This window comes from Furipterus horrens, unplaced genomic scaffold (genome assembly GCF_987537825.1).
Source record: "Furipterus horrens unplaced genomic scaffold, mFurHor1.1.pri manual_scaffold_12, whole genome shotgun sequence".
Taxonomy (NCBI): Eukaryota; Metazoa; Chordata; class Mammalia; order Chiroptera; family Furipteridae; genus Furipterus; species Furipterus horrens.
In genome coordinates this window covers 71164799-71186898 of record NW_028327182.1, presented here as the reverse complement: position 1 = coordinate 71186898, position 22100 = coordinate 71164799, and the positions used below count along the sequence as shown (strand labels likewise).

General features: G+C 37.9%; 1 protein-coding gene across 1 annotated transcript in view; it reads left to right on the top strand.

Annotated features, from left to right (window-relative positions):
• TUBGCP3 (tubulin gamma complex component 3) overlaps positions 1–22100 on the top strand; it is a 118750-nt gene that overhangs the window by 44703 nt on the left and 51947 nt on the right. Inside the window, exons 9-11 of the mRNA XM_090258319.1 lie at positions 2967–3035; positions 3407–3539; positions 5196–5362. Coding sequence (XP_090114445.1) covers positions 2967–3035; positions 3407–3539; positions 5196–5362 — 369 coding nt within the window. The remainder of the gene's footprint in view (positions 1–2966; positions 3036–3406; positions 3540–5195; positions 5363–22100) is intronic.

Here is a 22100-nt window from a genome sequence, read left to right as displayed (position 1 = left end):
TACCCGCAACAAGTGAGGGAATACTGTATATCCATTCAAGAAAATAGAAACCACAACAGGTATTGATAAAGATGATGAAATATAGCAAATCATTTACATAACTGTTGGAGGACTACAAAAGCAGAAAAATACAAACGCTAATTAAAACAGAGGTAAAACTGGGGAGCAGAGACTAGGTGTTGGGATTGTCGGAATCCAGTAGCTCAGAAGAGGGGCTTCCAGTGGATATGGCCCTCTGAGGAGGGTCCTCTGGAACACAGGCCTTGGATTTGGGAATGCTCCAGAAGCTGGAGATGGAAACCAACTGCAGCTGCTGACCTGAATGGTCACAGCTGGGGCAGTGTCTAATGGTCCGTACCCTCTTGTTGCGTCTGTCACCTGACAGGAGGCAGTCAGCAGAGAAGAAATGAAGTTTACTGAGTCCCAACTCCTTTTAATGGTTAAGCACATAGGATTTTGCCCTCAGGTTGATTCTTGGGCAGTAATTATTTCTAATGAAGTCTTCAAAAAGTTACTGAGAGGGAGAGAAAGTCAGAAGTAAATTGCACTGTAAGCAATGTACAGCACAGCAGTGTGGCTCTGAAGTGACACTGCCCAGGGGTCACATTGGTTTCACCTTTTAACAGTTATGTCATCTTGCACAAGGTACCTCCTCTTGGCCTTAATTTCTGTGCATGTAGAACAGAGGTGATGATAATGTGTAAGACAATACTCTGCAGGGTGTTTAGCTGTAGGAGACAGTGCCTAGGAAGCTACTGTCCCGAGCCTTGCTCTGCTGTTAGTACCACTCACCAGTGTGGAGAATTGGCTAGATGAGTCAGGGATCCTTCCCTCTTTCTGTAACGCAGGTGGGAATTAGTGAGGCCTCAGGGCTCCACCTGGTTTTAATGATACACGGAGTTTGCAAGCCAGGTGAGCCTGTTGGTCATCCCTCCCACAGCATGTTCTAATTTCTAAGTTGTTGCACGCTTTTCAAAAGAGACCATTTTATCATGTCTTTGTATCATTCCTTCGTGAATGCAAATTCCACTGATATATCCTACTCAGTTTATTAGATATGAAGTAAAACAAATACAAAATAAATACAGGAGAAAAAAAAGAACTATTATATAGATATTTCATTAAGTTGATTGATAATCACTATAGTAGTGTCATATAGTATTTTATAGTACTGGGTTTAAAAGCCTGTTCTCTCATATTTCATTCTAATTACAGCCCTCCAAAAGTAGCAGGGCAAATATAATTGCCCCCATTTTGCAGATATAAAAGTTAAACTTCAGAAAGTTGAACTTGTCCTTGTTGTTGTCCTGACTAGTAGAGGCAGATATAGGACCAGAATATGATGTGTAATTTCTACTCTGTAGACTTTTGCATTCCACTCTCATTTTCTGCTTTTTAAAATCATTACTATGTACTGTCTAGTTACTGAAGAAGGAGTGGTTTAGCTTATTAGAAGCATCACTGGTTTGTGCCTGTTGTTCCAGGGTAATTATTATTATTTCCCTTTAACTCAGAATATCCTGGCTCTTGACATACTAAATGAACAAAATTTTATCTATAAAGGAAGATATTGTTTCCTAAGTCTGAATCTTATATTTGCTTTTTAATAAACCAAGGGGGAACAGCCTCAGTTAACTGAAAAACTTTCATGTTGAATACACAGGGTGCTGAAATACTCAGATTGTAATTTTGTTATTTTTGATGGGAGACTACTTATAGGCTGACTTGTATATTCCTCTATATATTTTTGTTCTGAATGCTAGATTATGATTTATTTCTACTGACCAGGAGTTTGGTTTTTAATTTTTATGTCCTTGTGCGTGTGTGTCTGTTTATCATGGGCACTGGGATGAGGTTTTTGTAAAAAGTGATGTTATGCCTGAAAACATGCCATGTTTTTTTCTCTGTGAATATTATTTGACTGACTATTGAAGTAAGTATTCCATTGAGTCTGTAAAATTAGTATACTTTCTCTTCCTTTTTATGGCTTCCAAGGAGTGAAGTGTTTATAATAGAACAAAATCCATAAAACATAAATACAGTAAAAATAAACCTATAGATTACTGATTCTGTATTGCCTTAAATAAGAACCTGATACTAAAGAAAACAGGTTCTATGTTTTGCAAGTTTTGTTCTAGGCTTTCTCGAAAACCAAAACTTCCCATTGAGTATCCTGGGTTTACATCCCAGAGTTTATTCCAGAAGTTCTTGTCATAGGATATGTGAAGGTCCTCTTTACAGATTCTGACTGGACACTTTTTTAGCATTTAAGATTGAAGAGATACAAAAAAAATTCTAGTAGTACGGATGGGAAAGATGAGCAGTACAAACCAAAAAAAACAAAAACAAAGAAAAAAACCCCCACACTAGGGAGAATTGGCATAACTTGTCAATTAAAAATTTTTTCAAAAGAACATTAAATAAAATTACATTTTAACTCTATAAATTTAGATGGGACATAATTTTAAAATGAAAGATCATTGTCTAAAGTGAATATACTTATAGTTTTATGAAAAACATACCTTGTTTCTTTTTCAATTCTTTATTTGTCTTCAATAAAGTTTATGCTAAGGGACAACACTTCCCTAACATTATTAAATACACAGGGGTGGGCAAAAGTAGGTTTACAGTTGTGAGTATGTGAAACAGTTTATTCTTATATTATTTATTTATTATTGTATTATTTATATATATTATTTGTCTTATTATTGTGTATCCTTTATGATTTAACTTTGAGGTAATTATGGCTGGTAATTTAATATACTTTTGCCTACCCCTATATATATTGTTTAACCAATATATATACCCCTATATATATATATTGGTTAAACCTGCTAGAAGACCATTGACAGAATGAGAATTTACGTCATGCAGGACACCTGAACTTTGCCTTAAAGCATTGTACCTGTGCAGTTCAAATGAGTTGATATATATTGACTGTGTTGTGCTTACTCCTTTCTACACAGAGCTTTTGTGCTGCCTTGCACCAAGAACTCAAAGAATACTACCGATTACTCTCTGTTTTACATTCCCAGGTAAATACCTTGTCTTTATTTTAATTTCTTCATGATTTGACGTGTTATGAGATGGCAGCTTCATAGAATTTTAAAGGTTTTTCATACATTATTTTTGTAAAATAAAAATCTGTTTGATAACACTATTTGTAAGGTCTGGATATCTACAAAGTTTCCCTGTGTCCTAGAGGCAGTTAAGTGCTAATTTTCACAGTCCTCTACCATCTAAATAGATCATTTGTAGCTTGAAGGAACTATTGCTCTTTGAGAGGAGACCTTTTGCTTCATTTTTATGAGACTAATCCTTCTCCATATTCACTTTAACTGGATTAAGAAATGATTGATGTATTTAGTGACCTGAACTTACACATTATATTTTTATTGTTTTTTAGCTACAGTTAGAGGACGATCAAGGTGTGAATTTTGGCCTTGAGAGTAGCTTAACACTCCGGCGCCTCCTGGTTTGGACATACGATCCCAAGATAAGACTGAAGACTCTTGCAGCCCTGGTGGACCACTGCCAAGGTTGTTTTGCATCTGATGGACCTGCTTTATTACAAAGCAGGTTTTAGGGAATATCATCTCAGTTAATTTTGTACCTGCTTTATAGCCTTAATAGCCATAAATATGCTGCTGGTTAAATACAAATTAATAGATGTGAGCTTATCAAGGAAAATAGCAAGTTACCAGTGGCCCAATATTTGTAATTGTGGAAGTTCAGGATTTCATTGAAGTGAAGGAACAAAGGAGGAGGTTTTTAAAGATTTCTTTCTCTCTTGTAGGTTTTGGTATTACAACTGTTGATCTATATTCTTCTTTTACCTGTCTCTTAGAAGCAGCAGCCTTTTCTAGAGTTTCAGTCCTCCTGAGGTTATGGTCCATGTCTAGCTATATATTAAAAGTTCCCATGTTTGCATGTCTGGTTGAGGTCTCTCCTGTATTTCTAGTTGCTGTTTGAACCTTTTTTCTCACTGTTTGTACTACCTTGGCCAAAAAGCTCGCTCTTTTTTTTTCTCATCAGTAGCATTGGGGCACTAATAGTCTGTACCTCTTAGGATTGTTAGGACTAAATCAAATGTGAGATGCCAGTCGTCTGCCTATACAACTCAGTGTTTGCTGCCATCCTCCTGTTGAGTGATTCATGAAGACCAGAACTTTAGCATGTTTAAATCCAGGTTCATCATGTCATGTGTACCCTGCCTTCCCAACCACCTGACACTTCCCCTCAAAAAAGAAAGAAGTTGAACACACTGAATAAATATCTTTTTTCTCTAATTACCAGCACTCCCCATGATTAGATTCTTACCAGACTCCTACCTTATGTTTCCCCCAGTTCCCTTTCCCCATCTCTCGTAGTATTTAGTTAGCCACTGAAGTCTTGATACCTTTGACTCCTTCATATGTCTCAAATCACTGCCTCTCCAAATTAGTGCCCTTAAACAGGATACTGTTTGAATCCTGCTCTGTGTCTCCTCTGTGCTATTTAATAACTTTCTCACCACCTCTGTCTTCAGTCTCATCCACCTCCATTTTTGTGCATACATGCCAGAAAATCTTACTAAAATCTTAAAATCCTCTTCTTAAAGTCTTTCAGCAGCCTAGTAAAATCCTGGATCTTAACATAAGAAATTCTTCATGTGCTTATAGTTTTGGACTCAATTTCTGCCACTGCCAATACATCATGCTGAACTATGCTCCCAGGATACAGGAGACTGTTACCTTAATGTAGTTTTTTAAGCTGTAAGTTGCAACTGGTTAATGGGTTATGATATTAGTTTAATGAATTGAGATTAGCATATTATATCAAAATTAAAGGGGAAGAAAAAATATGAAAATATAAGTGTTGTTTTATAAAATTTTTATTTTTTGTATATATTTATTTGTATACTGGATTGTAATATAAATGGGAATCTTAATGTGTTTCTCAGCCAAAAAGTTGAAAAGTCTTGTTTCTGATCATATAGCGAGTCAAGTTTTTACTATTAAACTGTAGGGGCCATGAAGATGAGTGACTCTCTGACACTCGTAAAATCCAGGAGGAGACTCTGCTTCTATGTCCAAAGTGGTATTACGGAAACAAACACACCTTGTTTTCATTACTTGGTCATTTTGGTTAGTGTTAAGTTATTGGTTTCTACTCTGAGTCTTAAGTTTGGGTGTTTTTTATCTATTTCCCCTCAGGAAGGAAAGGAGGTGAGCTGGCCTCAGCTGTCCATGCCTATACGAAAACAGGAGACCCCTACATGAAGTCCCTGGTGCAGCACATTCTCAGCTTAGTGTCGCATCCTGTCCTGAGCTTCCTTTACCGTTGGATATACGACGGAGAGCTCGAGGACACTTACCATGAAGTAAGGAAAGCTACTCATGTGTCAGACTTCGATTTAAGAAGCATGGGCACTCAATTACTCATTTTTACCCCCTTTGATTACTGTTTTCTCTTAGCAGTAATGCCACCAAACTTCATTGGAATGCCATGCATATTTTGTACAGTGCTTTGAAAGCCAGTTATCTCAATCAACAGAGCTGAATTTGGTTAGTGGAAAATTGTTATCCCATTTATAATAATGGGAAACTCAGCAAGGTCAAATCACTTACCTAAATTTACTAGCAATAGCAAGTTTACAACAAAGCTAGGACTAGGTCCTAAGTCTTAGTCCAGTTTTCCTTGCAGAACAACGTTACATGTTCTGTTGCTATGCATGATTACATGAAAGAAATTAAATATGGTGCTAACAATTTTAATGAAACAAGTTTCTTGTGTATGTACCTATAGAAATACACTTAGTTCTACTATAATGCAGCATATGTGTTCCTAAAAATTACTGTGCTAAAATCACAGAGTAAAAAGCACAGCACTTCTGACAGAAAGTAGAATGAAGGGGGCATCATGCTCAAACACCTTATCAAGGATGTTAAACTAAAAAAAAGTCTAGGAATTTAGTAGAGGTTGTACCACAGTTTAAACACATATTAAATTAAGAAATAAGTAAATTCTAGAATAAATACGGCATTTACCTTGAACAAGCACTGATATTGGCTGTGGACAAGGGCCTAAGGAGGCTTGTGTGAAGTGAAACAGAAAGCTGTGGCTGCTGACACATATGTTGCTGGATTAATGTTGCTTGTGGGTTTGACATGTGTCTGTGTGATTTGTGGATTCCCATGTGACTTGAGTTGCTGTTTTCACCTAGTTTCTTGTGGATGAAATTGCACTTAAGCAATCATGAAATTTGTATTAATGCTCAAATTGTCTCCTAATTATCAGTTGTGCCATAACAAGTTGTTTTAAAAACAGGCACAATAGCAGAACCAAGCATATATAGTATTATTTTTTGGGTGCTTTTGAAACACATAATTGCATTCTGTATATGCATATGTATTGTCACTCAATATGTTTTATAGTTCCTTCTATGACAGTTTTATAGTTGTACTTTATTTCTGCATATTATTTCACTGTATAGGCATATATTTAGCAGCTCTGCTATTGATAGAGATCATATTCTTTGTAGTTTTGCACCTTATGAACATTATTAAAATGAACATCCTTATATGTGCCTCTCTGTGCATACTTGTGAGTTTCTCTAACGTAAGTACTGGGAGTTGGGATTGCTCCGTGTGTGGAATGCATACTTTACATTTTGATTCTGCCATTTGAGCTCTGGAGTGGCTCTACCAGTTTTCCCGACAATCATCAGTTTTCTGTTACTGTTCTTTTTCCTCCATCCTCGTCACCATTTCATATTAACCAACTTTAATAAAATTGCTTTTAACCTAATGTATGAGATGTGGCATCTCCAATGATACATATTAGCATTTCACTGGTTACTAGTGAGGTTGACCAGCTTTTCACATTTATCATTTTTATTTCTTCTACTAATTGCTATTCTTATTCTTTGTCCAGTTTTCCTGTGAATTTGTCTTTTTAGAATTGAGTCATGGAATGGTTTTGTACATTTGGATAACTTGTATCTGTAATGGCCCCCTTTTCCTTTAATTATTTTCCTTCTAACTTTATTTTCACATTATTCAGACTTAGAGTTGTCAGAAAAGTACTTACAAAAGCATGGCCTTGTCCAAAACGCCCCAAATGTTAGTTTTACCACATATACACCTGAGTCTTCTGGACTGTTTTTTTTTTTTTCAGATTTAATGTGTTTTATTGATTAAAATATTACATTTGTGCCAATTTCCCTTCCCTCTGCTCCCCTCCACCCGGTGGCCCCCCTCCCTCCAGTTGTCCCCCCCTTTTAGATTATGTCCATTAGTTGTGCATACAGTTCCTCCCAACCTCTCTCCGTCTATTCCATTCCCTCCTACCTTGATCCCCAATTCCTATATCATCTCCCTCCCTTTCCCCATTTCCCCTCCCTGTTGACCTCCCCCCAATATGTTTCCTGTACCCACAGTTCCTTTTCCACTCTCGTTGCCTATTTAGTTTGCCTTTGTTTCATCTCCCTAGCTTCTGTTTTTTTTAAACCAGTCCCTTTAACATCTCATAAAACAGTGGTTTGGACCTAATGAACTCTTTCAGTTTTATTTTGTCCTGGAAACACTTTCTCTGTCCTTCTATTCTGAATGACAATTTCGCTGGATAGAGTATTCGTGGTTGTAGGTTTTGGATTTTCATTACTTTGAATATTTCTTGCCAGTCCCTTCTTGCCTGTAGGGTTTCCCTTGAGAAGTCAGCTGATAGTCTAATTGGGACCCCTTTGTACATAATTCTTTTCTTCTCTCTTGCTGCTTTTAAGATTCTCTCTTTATCTTTAATTTTTGACATTTTGATTATAATGTGTCTTGGAGTGGTTCTCCCTGGGTCCAGTCTCTTGGGAACTCTCCTTGCTTCCTGGACCTGCAAGTCTATTCCCTTCCCCAAGTCTGGGGAGTTCTCCTTTATTATATTTTCACTCAATTTTTCAAGTTCTAGTTCATCTTCCTCATTCTCTGGCAAACCAATGATTCTTATGTTGGGCCTTTTATAGCTGTCCCAGAGGTTTCTGATCCTCTCATTGTTGCTTGCCATTTCCTCTCGCTGCATTGGTTGACTGCTTGTTCCTTCTCCATATTCCAGTTTGTTGAAATGAACTCTGGATTTTATTTCCTTTCTTTCTGTCTCGTATGAGGTTTTGTTCCTTTCGTTATGAAAGTTTTTCGCTTCTTTCATATCTTTTTCCTGCTCTTTTGTGAATTCTGTAAGCCACCTGATAACAATGGCCCAGAACTGAGCCTCTGACAGGTTTCTTATCTGTTCATCTGTCAGGTTCTCTATCTGCTGTCTGGTGAGCTGCGCCACCAGGATTTCTATAGTTGTCTGCCTCATTTTGACAGATGGGTTTTGTTTTCTTGGGCTGGCTGTCGGGGGCAGTGCCTGTGTACGCGTCACAAATCAGCGACCGGCCGGCGCCTGCCTGTCCGTGACCTATTTCGCAGCCCTGTGGTGCTTTCTTTGGGGGCGGGGGTCCAAGATGGATTCACACAGTTATTCAGCCAGGAGACCGGGATCCGTCCTCCCGCCCCCCTGGGCCTCACTGTTCAAGGCGATGCGGTGGCCGCTCTCCGCAGCGCCGGAGTCGCGCACCGGCAGGGGCTTGGTCACAGCTGGGACTCCTCGCCGGGGTCGCGCACCGCCAGGGGCTTGCGCAGCCGGGACTCCTCGCTGGGGTCGCGCACCGCCAGGGGCTTGCGCAGCCGGGACTCCTCCCCGCCCGCCGCTCCGGGTGCTAACGCAAACAGCACTGCCCTCTTTAACTCTTACCTGGCCAAGTGGCACCGCTGGTTTATAACTTCATATGTTGGACTTCCGTGTAGTTTTATTTTCTGGAATTTCTAGTTATCCTTTGTTTTGAAGTAGTTGTATTCCTCTTTAGTTGTAGAGGGAGACCTAGTGTGTCCGTCTAAGCCTCCATCTTAGCCGGAAGTTGGACTGTTTTTTTTTTTTTTAAGTATATTTTATTGGTTATATTGTTACAATAGTTCCAATTTTTTTCCCTTTGCTCCCCTCTGCCCAGTACACCCTCTCACCCAGCAATCTCCCCCCAAAGTCCATGGGTCATACATACAAGCTCTCCTGCTTCGCCCTTTCATATATTCTTCTTTTAAAAAAAAATTAATTAATTATTTTAACAATAAAAAATAACAATCCCTCCTTCTCAGACTTAAGATCCTTTATAATCTTACAAAGGGCGATGGGCGAAGGTCTCGAGCTCCTCTAGCCGCTTCAAGCTGGACATGGTCATCGTCCTACCTACCCTTGGGTCCAGAAATCCCTAATAAGAGTGGGGGTGTGGAGGGGAGGGTGGCCTTCCCTTATGGGGAAGGATCATGGAGACTCCAGGTGGCTGTCCCTGGACAATGGCGTGCTTGATTTAACAGGTTGGCATCCTTGTTGTATTCTGGGGGCAACAGATTTGGCAACAGGGTTAAAAGACATCATTCAATCCATAACCACTAGGTGACAAAAGGCAGGTATTAATTTTTCAATGTCCCACATTAGGGAAAAGAAGGGCTTCTTTGGAGGAAGGTGTGCCAGGCACGTCTCACCTCTCCAAAACCCTTTTGCCCACTATACTTAGTTTGGGTTGAGGGAACTATTTTAGGTTTCCCCCGTATCAGACCTCTGGGCTCTTTCTGTCTAAGCCATTAGGATAGAAAAGAGAAACCTGTTTTAAAGTGAAGCCCACAGACCACTCCATACTTCACCAACCCATCCACTTAGTTCAGCCAAACCCGTTGAGTCTCAAGAGGCAGTGATGCAGACAGGATTAAGTGAGGCCTATACGGTACAGACAATCACTCAGGTAATGAGATCATAGGCTTATGCCCTTTGAAAACAAAAAACACATGTTAATATACATAACATAACCCACAAACAAGTCTCTAAATCTGTATACTGTCTTATTGGAAAGACATCCAGTTGCAAGGCATTTGACATTCTTCTTGCCTGTAAGTTAAACATCTTGGATGATACCACAGAGTTTAACTTTCAAATGAAAACAAATTTTAAATGAAAAGAAACTTTAAAGACGGTTAGCTGCACTACTTTATAGTCTACCACTGAGCATTGTGATTTTCCTTGAATCACGATTTTTCTCCGTAAGATTACCCTCCTTGTCATTAAAGGGACTGCATTAAGTCCATTTTTAATTTATCCTGTTCATTTACATAAACACAACAAGAGCAGCAAATGATCACTTATGATCTTTAGTTCTGCTTTGCTGGAACTTACGCAAGGAACCTGTAGGGTGACCTTCAGTCTGCCCTTTGGTGCACAGAAGCTGAGCCACATACCTGCCATTGAGCCTTGCCTGTAAACACCTGTCTTTTCCAAGTCCTTCTGGTTTTTCATTGTACCTAAAGGTCCCTTCTAGCCATCTTTCAGGAAAACAACCTTCATTCCTTCCGTGGGAAGATTGCTGTGGTCCGCACAACCAACCAAGGTACCAGGCCTTTTATCTTGTGGACTTTTATTACCTTTGAAAGTCAATCCCAGTTGCTCAGGGCTTTTTGGTAACAACCAGAGCCCAAGCATGTTTCCTTTAGGCATAACATTCCAGTCAAAGTCTTAGTCAAAAAAAAAAAACCTCTATTAACAACTGGTCTTATTAGTTTTATGCAAAAAACATGGCATTACTTATTTCTTTAGAATGCCAAACTCTGGAGGGATCAGATAGGGAGAAAAATATACAGTGTAAAGGAAAATCCTTGTCCTTCTAATATTCACTGAACTTGCATTTCCATTTTTTATATTTTAATTTTTTCCTCCACTAAAAATTTTTTTGTTTTCCCATTACAGTTGTCCCACTTTTTCCCCCTCTTGCTTTCCCGCTCCCTGCCCCGCCCCCTTCTCCCACATTCAGTCCCCACCCAGTTGTCCATGTCCGTGTGTCATTTATACATGTTCTTTGACTAAACTCTTCCCCTTACCCCTTTCTCTCCCTCCCCCCTCCCCTCTTGTTACTGTTATTTCTTGTTTACATACCTCTGGTTCAATTTTCCTCATTTGTTTCTGTTGTTCATTAGTTTCCTGTAATAGGTGCTACCTTATGTCTTTTGATTGGTGCATTTAATCCATTTACATTTAAGATTATTACTGATAGGTACTTATTCATTGTCATTTTCCCCCTTTGTACTTGTGTTCCTCTCTGTCTCTCTCTGTTTCTTCATCTTCTTAAAACAGACCCTTTAGCATCTCTTGCAATGCTGGTTTGGTGGAGATGTATTCTTTTAGCCTTCTTTTGTCTTGGAAACTCCTTATTTCACCTTCCATTTTGAATGAGAGCCTTGCTGGGTAGAGTATTCTTGGTTGTAGGCCTTTGTTTTTCATTGCTTGGAATATTTTTTGCCATTCCCTTCTGGCTTGTAGTGTTTCTGCTGAGAAATCTGATGATAGCCTTATTGGAACTCCCTTGTATGTTATTAGTTGTTTTTCTCTTGCTGCTTTTAGGATTCTTTCTTTGTCTTTGAATGTTGCCATTTTAATTATGATGTGTCTTGAAGTTGGCCTGTTGGGATTCCTCTTCATTGGGACCCTCTGTGCTTTCTGGACTTGCGTGACTCTTTCTTTCTTGTTAGGAAAGTTTTCTGTCATTAGTTTTTCAAAGAGGTTTTCTATCTCTTGCTCTTCTTCTCCTTCTGGAATTCCTGTGATACGGACATTATTACGTTTCATGTCCTGTAGCTGTCTTAGAACCTCTTCATTCTTGTTCAGTCTTTTTTCATTTTGTTGCACTGTCTGTGAGTTTTTGTCTACGTTGTCCTCCAGCTTGCTGATACGATCTTCTGCTTTCTCTAGCCTGCTTTTAATTCCTTCTACTGTGTTCTTCAATTCAGAGATTGTATTCTTCATTTCCTCCTGGCTCTTATTGATAGCTTCTATGTCCTTTTTCATGCTGGTGTAATTCTCAGTAAGTTCCTTGTAGTTTTTCTGGAGTTCCTTGTAGTTTCCCTGGAGTTCTTTGTAGTTTCCGCTGAGCTCATTGAGCTTCTCCATAATCCATGTTTTGAATTACCCATCTAATAGTTTGCTCCCCTCTATTTCATTTAGCACTCCTTCTGGGGATTCTACCTTTCCTTTCGATGGGGGGTTGTTTCTCTGTCTCCCCATTTTTGTGAGTCTTGTTTGTTGCTGTTTCTTAGATTGATCTGCACTTCCTGGATCTGCCCCTGGTGGCGTCAGCTTGTGTACCAGTCTGGCCCTAGGCAGCCTGTTGGAGACTTCCAGGGATCTACTGCCTTTGTCTGTCTCCTTTAGTTGTTAATCTATTCAATCTGTCATTAGCAGTCAGGCTTAAGGACCGGAGGGAGGGTCTAGCAGCTTAATTCCTGTAGGCGGGGCTTTTGTTTCCCCTCAGGCTTACACCACCTGGAGGGGGGGGAGTGGTCTGCCTGCAGTGTGGGGATGAGTCAGCACTGGGACCTGGTCGGCTGCTCCCTCAGTTCTCCCCTCAAAGTCACTGCGCCAAACTCTGCCCAAGTGTCTCTAGTCCTCTCTGCCTTCTCTCTGCTTGAGCCCAGGGTAAGTGGGGGCCAAAATATTTTCGTATGTGATCTGCTTATGAGCTCTTTTTTCTCCAGCTGTTTCTCTCCAGCTAGCAAGAAACCCTGTGGCTTTTTGCTTTTCACAGCTGGATACTATTTTACTTTCCACTCTGTTGCTGTAGGCTGGGAAGCCCAGCTGGGGGTTTAGACCCTGCCCTTCTCAGGGGGAACCCCCTACTGCTGAGCTGTTTCTCAGTCCCTCCAGCTGCCACCCGTGGGAGCCCAGTCAGCCCTTCCGCGTCTCCTTACTCCCTACCGGTCACGTTGTGATGTAGCGGCCTTTTCTGTCTCTGTGGTTATAAGACTTCTCTCCAGCTAATGTTCGGTTGGTTATTGGAGATGATTTCTCCAAAATTAAGTTGTAAATTCAGACTGGATCTGGACTTTTTTTTTCCCTCCTGATTTTTACATTTTGTTGGCTATTTGTCAGTATTATTTAAATAATGATAGCTTTATGGTTTCATATTGGGCAGGAGCGGTTTGTTCTTTTCACAGTTTTCCTTCTTGTTTTTGCACATTTCTACTTAAGATATGAATTTAGAATCAGCTTGTTAATTCTGCCAAGTTTTTTATATATAGGTATTGCACATTGAATTTATAGATTAAGAAATGTTTTTATGCTTTCTGTGTTTCTTTTGCTAAATGAGCTATTTAAAAAAATATGAATTAAAAGATTTGAAAGTATGAATTGAAAGATTTGAAAGGTGTTATATATATGTTTTCATTTTCAATGGTTACCTTTAAGTTCAGAGCTAACTTTAAAAAAATTTTTCTTTTTAATGGGGGGGGGGGGGAGACAGACAGACAGACAGAAACATCGACTTGTTCTATTTATTGATGCATTCATTGGTTGCGTCTTGTATGTGCCCTGAGCAGGGATCAAACCCCACAATCTTGGTGCATTGGGACAATGCTCTAACCAACTGAGCTAACTGACCAGAGCAGAACTTTCTTTAACCTATATTTTCTAAATGCTAAAGTTAGGAGTAAACCAGTTTTAAAAAATCTGCTCCTGTTGTTAAGATAAAGAATTTTGTACCTCCCCCAGGTTCTTTTTTGCCATGAAATTAATTTCTATAGCTTTTGATGTGTTATTTTTAATTTTTTATATCCAATTAGTAAAAATTTCCTGCTTTTTAAAGATCTTGTTTTATTTTGCCTTTTTATTTGTATCAATTATTTAGACTTATATCTTTTATGTTGAGTATTATTTCTTACCACCAAGCTCAATTATAATTTCTGTTATTGAGATATACATATGGAAGAGTACATGAATCATAAGAGTAATGCTTGATGCACTACTACCAAATGAGCCACCATCCAGGTCAGTATAGCACCTTATCAGCATCCTCATTGCTACATCCCCTGACAACCACCCCTGTTACTGCCTTCTTCCTTCTTCCTAAAGGTAAACATTTTCCTCACTTCTAACAGTATAGATAGTTCTGTCTTATGTTAAATTTTACATAAGTGGAATTTGATTTTATATTTGCTAAAATACATTTTACATGAAGCATCCTTTGTATTCATCATAGTTAAGTATGAATCTTTAGATTTCTGAAAAGTGCCATGCAACTGTTTATTTCATTAGAATTTTAAATCAGACTCAATTGTTCAAGATTAAATGGAGACTTTAATTCTTGTACAATTCAGTTTTTATCCATCATTTTTGTGATAAGGAATCCTTAAGGTAATGCTTTCACTTTCATAGAGTGAAAGGTCATTTTTGATTCATTTACGTTTTGTTATTCTGTAATTACAGGATGAGGTTAATTTTGGAAGCTGTTTAAAACCTTGTGTAATTGATTATTTACAATGATTATTAAATCTGACCATTACCACAGTGAATAAAATGATCTGTGTTTTAGGAGTTAGTCATTTATGAGCTGAATAGGAAATGAAAAAATAAAACCCTTTTTATATTAAAGTTTGTGTATGATGAGCCATGCTTACTATATAAATTTATGAGAAATAGCTTCAACAACTTACAAATCAGAAGTAAAAAACTGTGTATTATTATTTTCAGTTTTGAGGCTTTTCTGTTTATTACCCATTCAAATTGTACTTACAGAATTAAAAAGATTACCTTTTAAGGCAGCCTTTAAAAATTAGGATTATTAAGATGAAAAATTATACTTTTTATTTAATAAAAAAATCTGTATTCTAATTCCTCCTTTATCCAGTAATTAATATGTTAATTATAATATGAATTAGGGTGATATGAACTTCTTAAATAGCTGCTGATCAGTTGATATGAGGAACCTGGTTTTCTTCAGAGGTTGGGTGTGTGAATATATATATACACACACGTACTACCAATTAAAACAAAAATTGACACAAACTGGCTAATTACTTTTTAAAGTTCAGTGCCTAATTTCTACTTTTGTCTTTTTCTTGAGAATAATATAATTTGTATTTTCTAGCAACCAGATTTTTAAAGTAGTTTTTAATGAGATTACTAATTCATTATAAGCATCTGTGTTTTTAAAAGAGTTTTAAAAGTACCACCAATTTTTTCCTGATTGTCTGCCTTAGGTGTTATTCAGGCTTATTTATTTACTTTGTTGATAATAAGTATGGGAACCAAGAGTTTATGGAAAATCTAGAATTAGGTACAAATTTCCAAAATTGATTATCTTCTGGAGTTTTTCTTTGTTATTTTTGAATGTTAATTCACTGATGTAAAACAAAAGCACACTCTTTAAAACTAGTATAGCTTAAATTTGGTGTATCTTTTTGAAGAACTCTTTGTTTTATAGAATATGTATAAGCTAAACTTTCAGGTTTAATTTATTTAAAGATAAAATACTAAAGTGTCTATGGCTGTTGAATACAGTATTAGCATTAGTAGCTCAAATGATCAGTTAATAAGCTTATCTCAGATCTTGCCTCATTGGTAAAGTTCCTTTTAAATGTTTTTATTTAGTTATGGACTTTTGAAAAAGTTGAAAAAATTATACAAAACATTCCCAGGTACCCTTTCCTCAGATTACCTGAATGCTAACTTTTTATTACATTAAATTTATCTTGTTTTAGAGGTCCTGTATTTACTGTTATTTATATTTAGGGTCTGGATTTAGATGGGGCTTTAGGAAATTCAAGATTCGTAATTTCTTTTTCTAGTATTGCACCCCAGATATTCCTGTTTGCTTCACTAGTTATGCTTGTGGGATTTTTCAAAAGTGCAGTGTGATTGAGAGAGCTAAAATTAATCCTTCTTGAAAGAAGGTCTCATGTTTTTTTTGCAACGGGCCTGTCATGTTCACTACTATGCCAGTGGGCTTTATCACTTAACAGTGCCTTGTTAAAGCTCATCTGCTCTATTTCTGTGGGGTAGAGCTGAAGAGCTCAGGTTCCAGAATGACATGACTTGGGTTTTACTTTCAGCTTCTGTTTCTACTGGATCTGTACTCTGGGTGAGTAATTTAGCTTCCTTTAGCCTTACCTTCCACATCTTTCATATGTGCAGAATAGTAATGCCTTTTCCATGGGATTTTGTGAGTGTGTGAGGATTGAGTCAGGCAAATAGTAAGTATGCAGTGTGTTATCTGCTGTTAATATAAGAAAAACAATGGATAATATTTGAATATTCAGTGGCCCTAAGATGTCTGTGGCCTTTCTCTTATTTGTATTATTGTCTGACTTCTGTTTTCTGTAGAGCCCTAAATTTATAAATATTCATTTCAGTCTGATTAATTTTGGAAAGGATCTCTTAATTTATTCTAAGTCATATATTTACCATAAACATTTGATAATTTAGACAACTGCATTTGTGTTTGATCCTTATGTAATTAAAATTTGGGAATTTTTCTTTCTTCAGTTTTTAACGTAGGTTAGTTTTTTCTTAAATCTGTATAATGAGTTATAACTTGCTTGTAAAATTGTATTTCTTCAAGTGTATGTATGGTTAACTAGGTAGTTCTACATTAGCTTTATAACCAAACATTTAATAGTAGTTTATTAAATACTTGCATAAGGAATTGTTGCTTTCAAGAATCAAAAGAAAGCACAAAGTATGAATAAAACATTAAAATTGTAAGAAGGAACCAAATAGAAATTTTGGAGTTGAAAAGTACAATAACTGAAATGAAAAAATTACTTATGGGGCTCAACAATAGATTCAAACAAGAAGAAGAAAATAAGTGATTTGAAAATAGATCAATTAAGATAATCCAGTCTGAGGAATAGGAAAAAAAAAAGAAATGAAAAGAGCCAATGAGACCTGTGGTACTCAAATTTGATACAAAAATATTTATCTACACATTCAGAGAGCTCAGTAAACTCAAAGTAGGATAAACTCAAAAAGATCTACAATAAGGCACTTTACAATCAAATTAGACAAAGAATATTTTGAAAGCCCCAAGTTGAGGAAAACTTATCATATAGAAAGAATCCTTTATTATGTTAATAGCTGATTTCTCATAGAAACCATGGAAGCCAGAAGGCAGTAGGATGGTACATTCAAGATGCTGAGAGAAAAAGGCTATCAGGAATTTTATATTCTGCAGAAAAGTCTCCCAAAAAGTGAAGGAGATTTGAAGATATTTCCAGGTAAAGAAACCTGAGAGAATGCCTAGAAACAAAATCTCAAAACTGACTAATGAAGAAATAGAAAATCTGAATAGAGCCATAACAAGTAAAGAGATTGAACCAGTAATCTAAAAAACTTTGCAAAAAAAGGACCCTGAACCAGATGGCTTCACTAGTGAACTGTATTAAATATTTAAAGAAGTAATATTAATCCTTCTCAAACTCTTCCAAAAAAATAGAAGAGGAAAGAACAATTCTTAACTCCTTTAATGAGGCTAGTGTTACTCTTAATACCAAAGGCAGACAGACAACACAAGAAAAGGAAACTCCAGACCAATATCCCTTATGTGTATAGATGCAAAAACCATCATAAAATACTAAAAACTGGAATTTAGCGGCATTGTACACCATAACCAAGTGAGATTTAGTCCAAGAATGTAAATAGTTCAGCATAATCAAAATCAATCAATATAATGTACCATATTAATAAAATAAAGGAAGAAAGCACATGATCAACTCAATTGTTGAAGAAAAATCCTGTGATGAAATTCAGTACTTTTTCATGTTAAAAACATTCAAAAGAGGACTAGAAAGGACCTTTCTCACCTATTAAAGGACATCTATGAAACATAAGTATCATCATACTTACTGGTGAAACAATGCATGCTTTCTAAGTTCAGAAACAAGAGAGGTTGTCCATTTTTACTACTTCTCTTCAGCATTATACTGGATGTTCTAGCCAGGGTATTAGGTAAGGCAAACAAGGAAAAAACAAAGACATCCAGATTGGAAAGCAAGTAAAATTATTTTTGTTCACAAATGACATGATCCTACATAGAGAAAAATTAGTATCCACAATATATATCTAAAACTAGTTTGCCAGATTAACTGGTATAAGATTGGTACACAAAAATCAGTTGTATGTTTATGTACTTGCAATAAACAATCTAAAAATGAACTTAAGAAAGCAATTTCATGTACAATTGTATCAAAGCCAATAAAATACTTAGGAATAAATTTAACCAAGGAAGTGTAAGACTTGCACACTAAAACCTAGGAAGCATTGTTGAAAGAAATGAAAGAAGACCTCAATAATGGAAAAAGGCCTTTTTTGGATATTTTGGTAGTCAAAATATTGTTGAAAAAAACAGTTGAAAGACACTTTCTGATTTCTAAACATAATCAAAACAATATGGTACTGGCACAAGTATAGGCTGGTAGATAAGCAGAGTAGAATTGAGAGTCCAGAAATAAATGCATTCATTTTTGTTGAACTGGTTTTTAATTAACGTCCAAGACCACTCAATGGAAAAAGAATTGTCTTTTAAACAAATTGTGCCAACACAACTGGAAATGTACATTAAAAGAATGAATTAAGAAGATGGAGGTGTAGACAGACATGCTGCATCTCCCTCCACAACTAAGAAGGAATACAGCTACCTCAAAACTAGAAACAATCAGAAGTTCCAGAAAATCAAACTGCATGGAAGTCCAGCTAACAAAGATATAAAGAAATATTCATCCAGAGAGGTAGGAGGGGCTGAGCCAGGGTGGAGAGGACACAGTGTGGTGGTGGCAGCAGCAGGCCGGCAAAGAGCGCAGTCACACGTTTTAAAAGGTCAGGAGGGACACCTGGGGAGCACTCCGGGCTCCTCACCAGACCTTACAGCTCACAGTCCCAGCACTGGGGAAAATCAAGCCTCATTGCGTCTGACTGTGCAGACTAGTGGGGGGTCGGGATGGAGGCAGAACTGCAGGTCTCAGCAGAGTCCGCTTGTTTAAAGGGCCCCCATGGTTCTAGAACATCCGAGATATACCCACTCTGGGAACGATGGCCAGGGCAGCAACTAGAGGGACACCAGTCCAGTGCTGAAGTGGGAGAGGTGCCTGGAAAAGGGGCGAGTGCTGAGCAGGCAGCATTGTTTCCTCTCTGACCCGTCTGCAACATGCAGTGCCACAACATGGTGAAACAGGTTGCCTGTTACTAATGAATACCTAAGGCTCTGCCCCTTACAACGTAACAGGAGCAACAGCTCTACCTGGGACGAGGACGCAAACAAACACAGGAGACTGTCAGAATGAGGAGACAGAGAAGTATGGCCCAAAAGGGGAAACAGATCAAGGTTCCAGTGGGAGAACTAAGCGACAAGGAGATAGCCAACCTAACGGATGAGGAAGTAGACAACCTAACAGATGCAGAATTCAAAACACAGATGATAAAGATGCTCACAGGCTTGACAGATATGCTTGAATATGGCAAACGCATAAGAGAAGAGGTGAAGGCTATCCTAAGTGAAATGAAGGAAAATCCACACAAAACCAATGGTAAAGGGAAGGAAACTTGGGTTCAAATCAATGATTTGGAACATAAGGAAGAGAAAAACAGTCAACTAGTGCAGAATGAGGAAGCAAGAATTGAAAAAAATGAGGAAAACTTCCCAAATTTTGCGAAGGAGATGGACGTTCGGGTCCTGGAAGCACGGAGGGTCCTGGGCGAGCTGGATCCAGAAAGGTCCACACCAGGATGCATCATGACTGAGATGCCAAAGGTGAAAGATAAAGAGAGAGTCCTGGGGACAGCAAGAGAGAGGCGGAGAGTTGCACCCACGGAGAGTTGCCTACAGGTAGGTGCCTATAGGACTTTCAGCTGATTTCTCAGAGGACACTTTGCAATCAGGAAGGGACTGGCAAGCAGTATTCAATGTGATGAAAAGCAACCTACAACAAGATTACTCTATCCAGCAAAGCTAGCATTTGGAATGGAAGACCAGATGAAGTGCTTCCCAGACAAGGTGAAGCTAAAGGAGTTCATCATCACCAAGCCACTATATGAAATGTCAAAGGGACTTACTTAAGAAAAAGAAGATCAAAACTATGAACACTAAAATGACAACAAACTCACAAGTATCAATAACTGAATCTAAAAAATAAAAACAAAATTCAACTAAGCAAACCAGAATAGGAACAGAATCATAGGTATGGGGATCATTTGGAGGGTTTTCAGCTGGGAGGGGGGAGGGAGAGAAATAGAGAAATGGGGAAATAGTGCAGGGACTAAGAAGCATAATCAGATGGTACAAAATAGACAGGGGGGAGTTAATAATATAGGAAAGGGTGAAGCCAAAGAACTTATATGCACGACCCATGGATATGAACTAAGGGGGGTGGGATTGCTGGAGGGAAGGGTGGTACTAGGCAGAGGGGAGCAAAGGGCAAAAATAAATTGGAACTACTGTAACAACATAATAAAATATACTTAAAAGAATGAATTAGGACCTCAATTCCATCCAATATATAAATATTAACTCAAAATAGATCATACATTTAAAGGCATAAAACTTTTAGAAATAAACATAGGTATAAATCTTTGTGACCATGGATTAGGCAGTGGTCTTTAGATATGTCACCAGAAGCATGAGCAGCAATAGAAAATAAATTTGACTTTATCATAATTAAAAACTTATGTACATCAAAGTACATGATTAAGAAAGTTAAAAGACAATGCACGGAATAGGAGAAAACAGATCACACAGATGGTAAGGGTCTAGTATCCAGTATATGCAAAGAACTATTATTACTTGGCAGAAAAAGGATATACTACCCAATTTTAAAAAGGTAAAGTACTTGTAGATATTTTTCCAAAAAGTTATACAAATGGCTTGTAAGCACAGGAAAAGATTGTGGTCATCATTAGTCCTTGGGGAAATGTAAATCAAACCACAGTTAGATACCACATCACACTCATTGGGATGGTATGTTAACAAAAAGTTAAATGCTGGTGAGGGTTTGGAGAAATTGGAAGCCTTATATGTTGGTAGTAGGCATATAGAATGGTATAACCATTGGGGAAAACAGTTTGGCAGTTCCTCAAAAATAAACAACAGACCCAGCAGATCTAGGTATATACCCCAGAGAAATGAAAACATGTATTCATATAAAAACTTGTACATAAATATTCTTAGCATCATTATTCATAATCATAATAGTCAAGAAGTAGAAACAGTATCAATGCTCATCAAATGATGAGTGGGTAAGCAAAGTGTATATCCATAACATGAACCATTATTCAGCCTCAAAAAGGAATGAAATTCCGCATGCTGCAACATGGATGAATCCTGAGAACATTAGGCTAAGTGAACTATATGGTAGGTCACATATTGCATAATTTCATATGAAGTGTGTAGAATAGGCAAATTCCACAGAGACAGAAAGTAGCGTTGGCAGGGTTGTAGGGAACAGCAGCTTAATGGGTATGGCGTTTCTTTGTGGATGATTAAAATGTTCTGGAATTAGTGGTGATGTTTGCACAACCATATGGTGAAGAATACTAAAAACTGCTGTATTACACTTTAAAGTAGTTGAAATGGTGACTTTTACATTATATGATGGGATGCCAGCTACATCTGGTTCCTTATGGCAGAGGTGCCTCACACACCCTAGGCTCGGTTGGAAGTTGCTCTGCCCAGCAGAGGCTTTGTGACCACGGCGGAACAAACTTTTACCCAGGACACTGTATTATGTCTGGGGGAAGGAAGGTGACTTCTTTCTCTAGTGGAGAACAGCAGCTAGACCTTCGTCCTTTATGCTTTTTATTGAGAAGGATACCATGGGAGATACAAGATCAACATTCATAAATCATCAATAGCTTTCAGGTACCTAGGTTACGATTAACAATAACTGAATACAAATTCCAGTACAGTGGGTACAATGACTAGTCTGTGCCAGAGTCTATTAAACATCTTGACCCCACACTGGCACTAGGTACATGGTTTCAAATACTTCCTGCTAGAGATTGTTTATACTTAATTATAAGATAAAGGAAAGCAGAGCAAGTTCTAAAGCATATTAATATTCTTTAAATCCAGTCCCCACGGAAACCCTCTGAATGGTTTTTGGGTATGTCTCCCACGCAGCCATTGTTGAGACTTAAAGACAAGCACAGCCAGAGTGCTGGCAGCAGGTCATGCTCACGCCAGGGCTACAATTCCCTAAACCACAAGGAGCGGTTCCCCACAGTTCCTA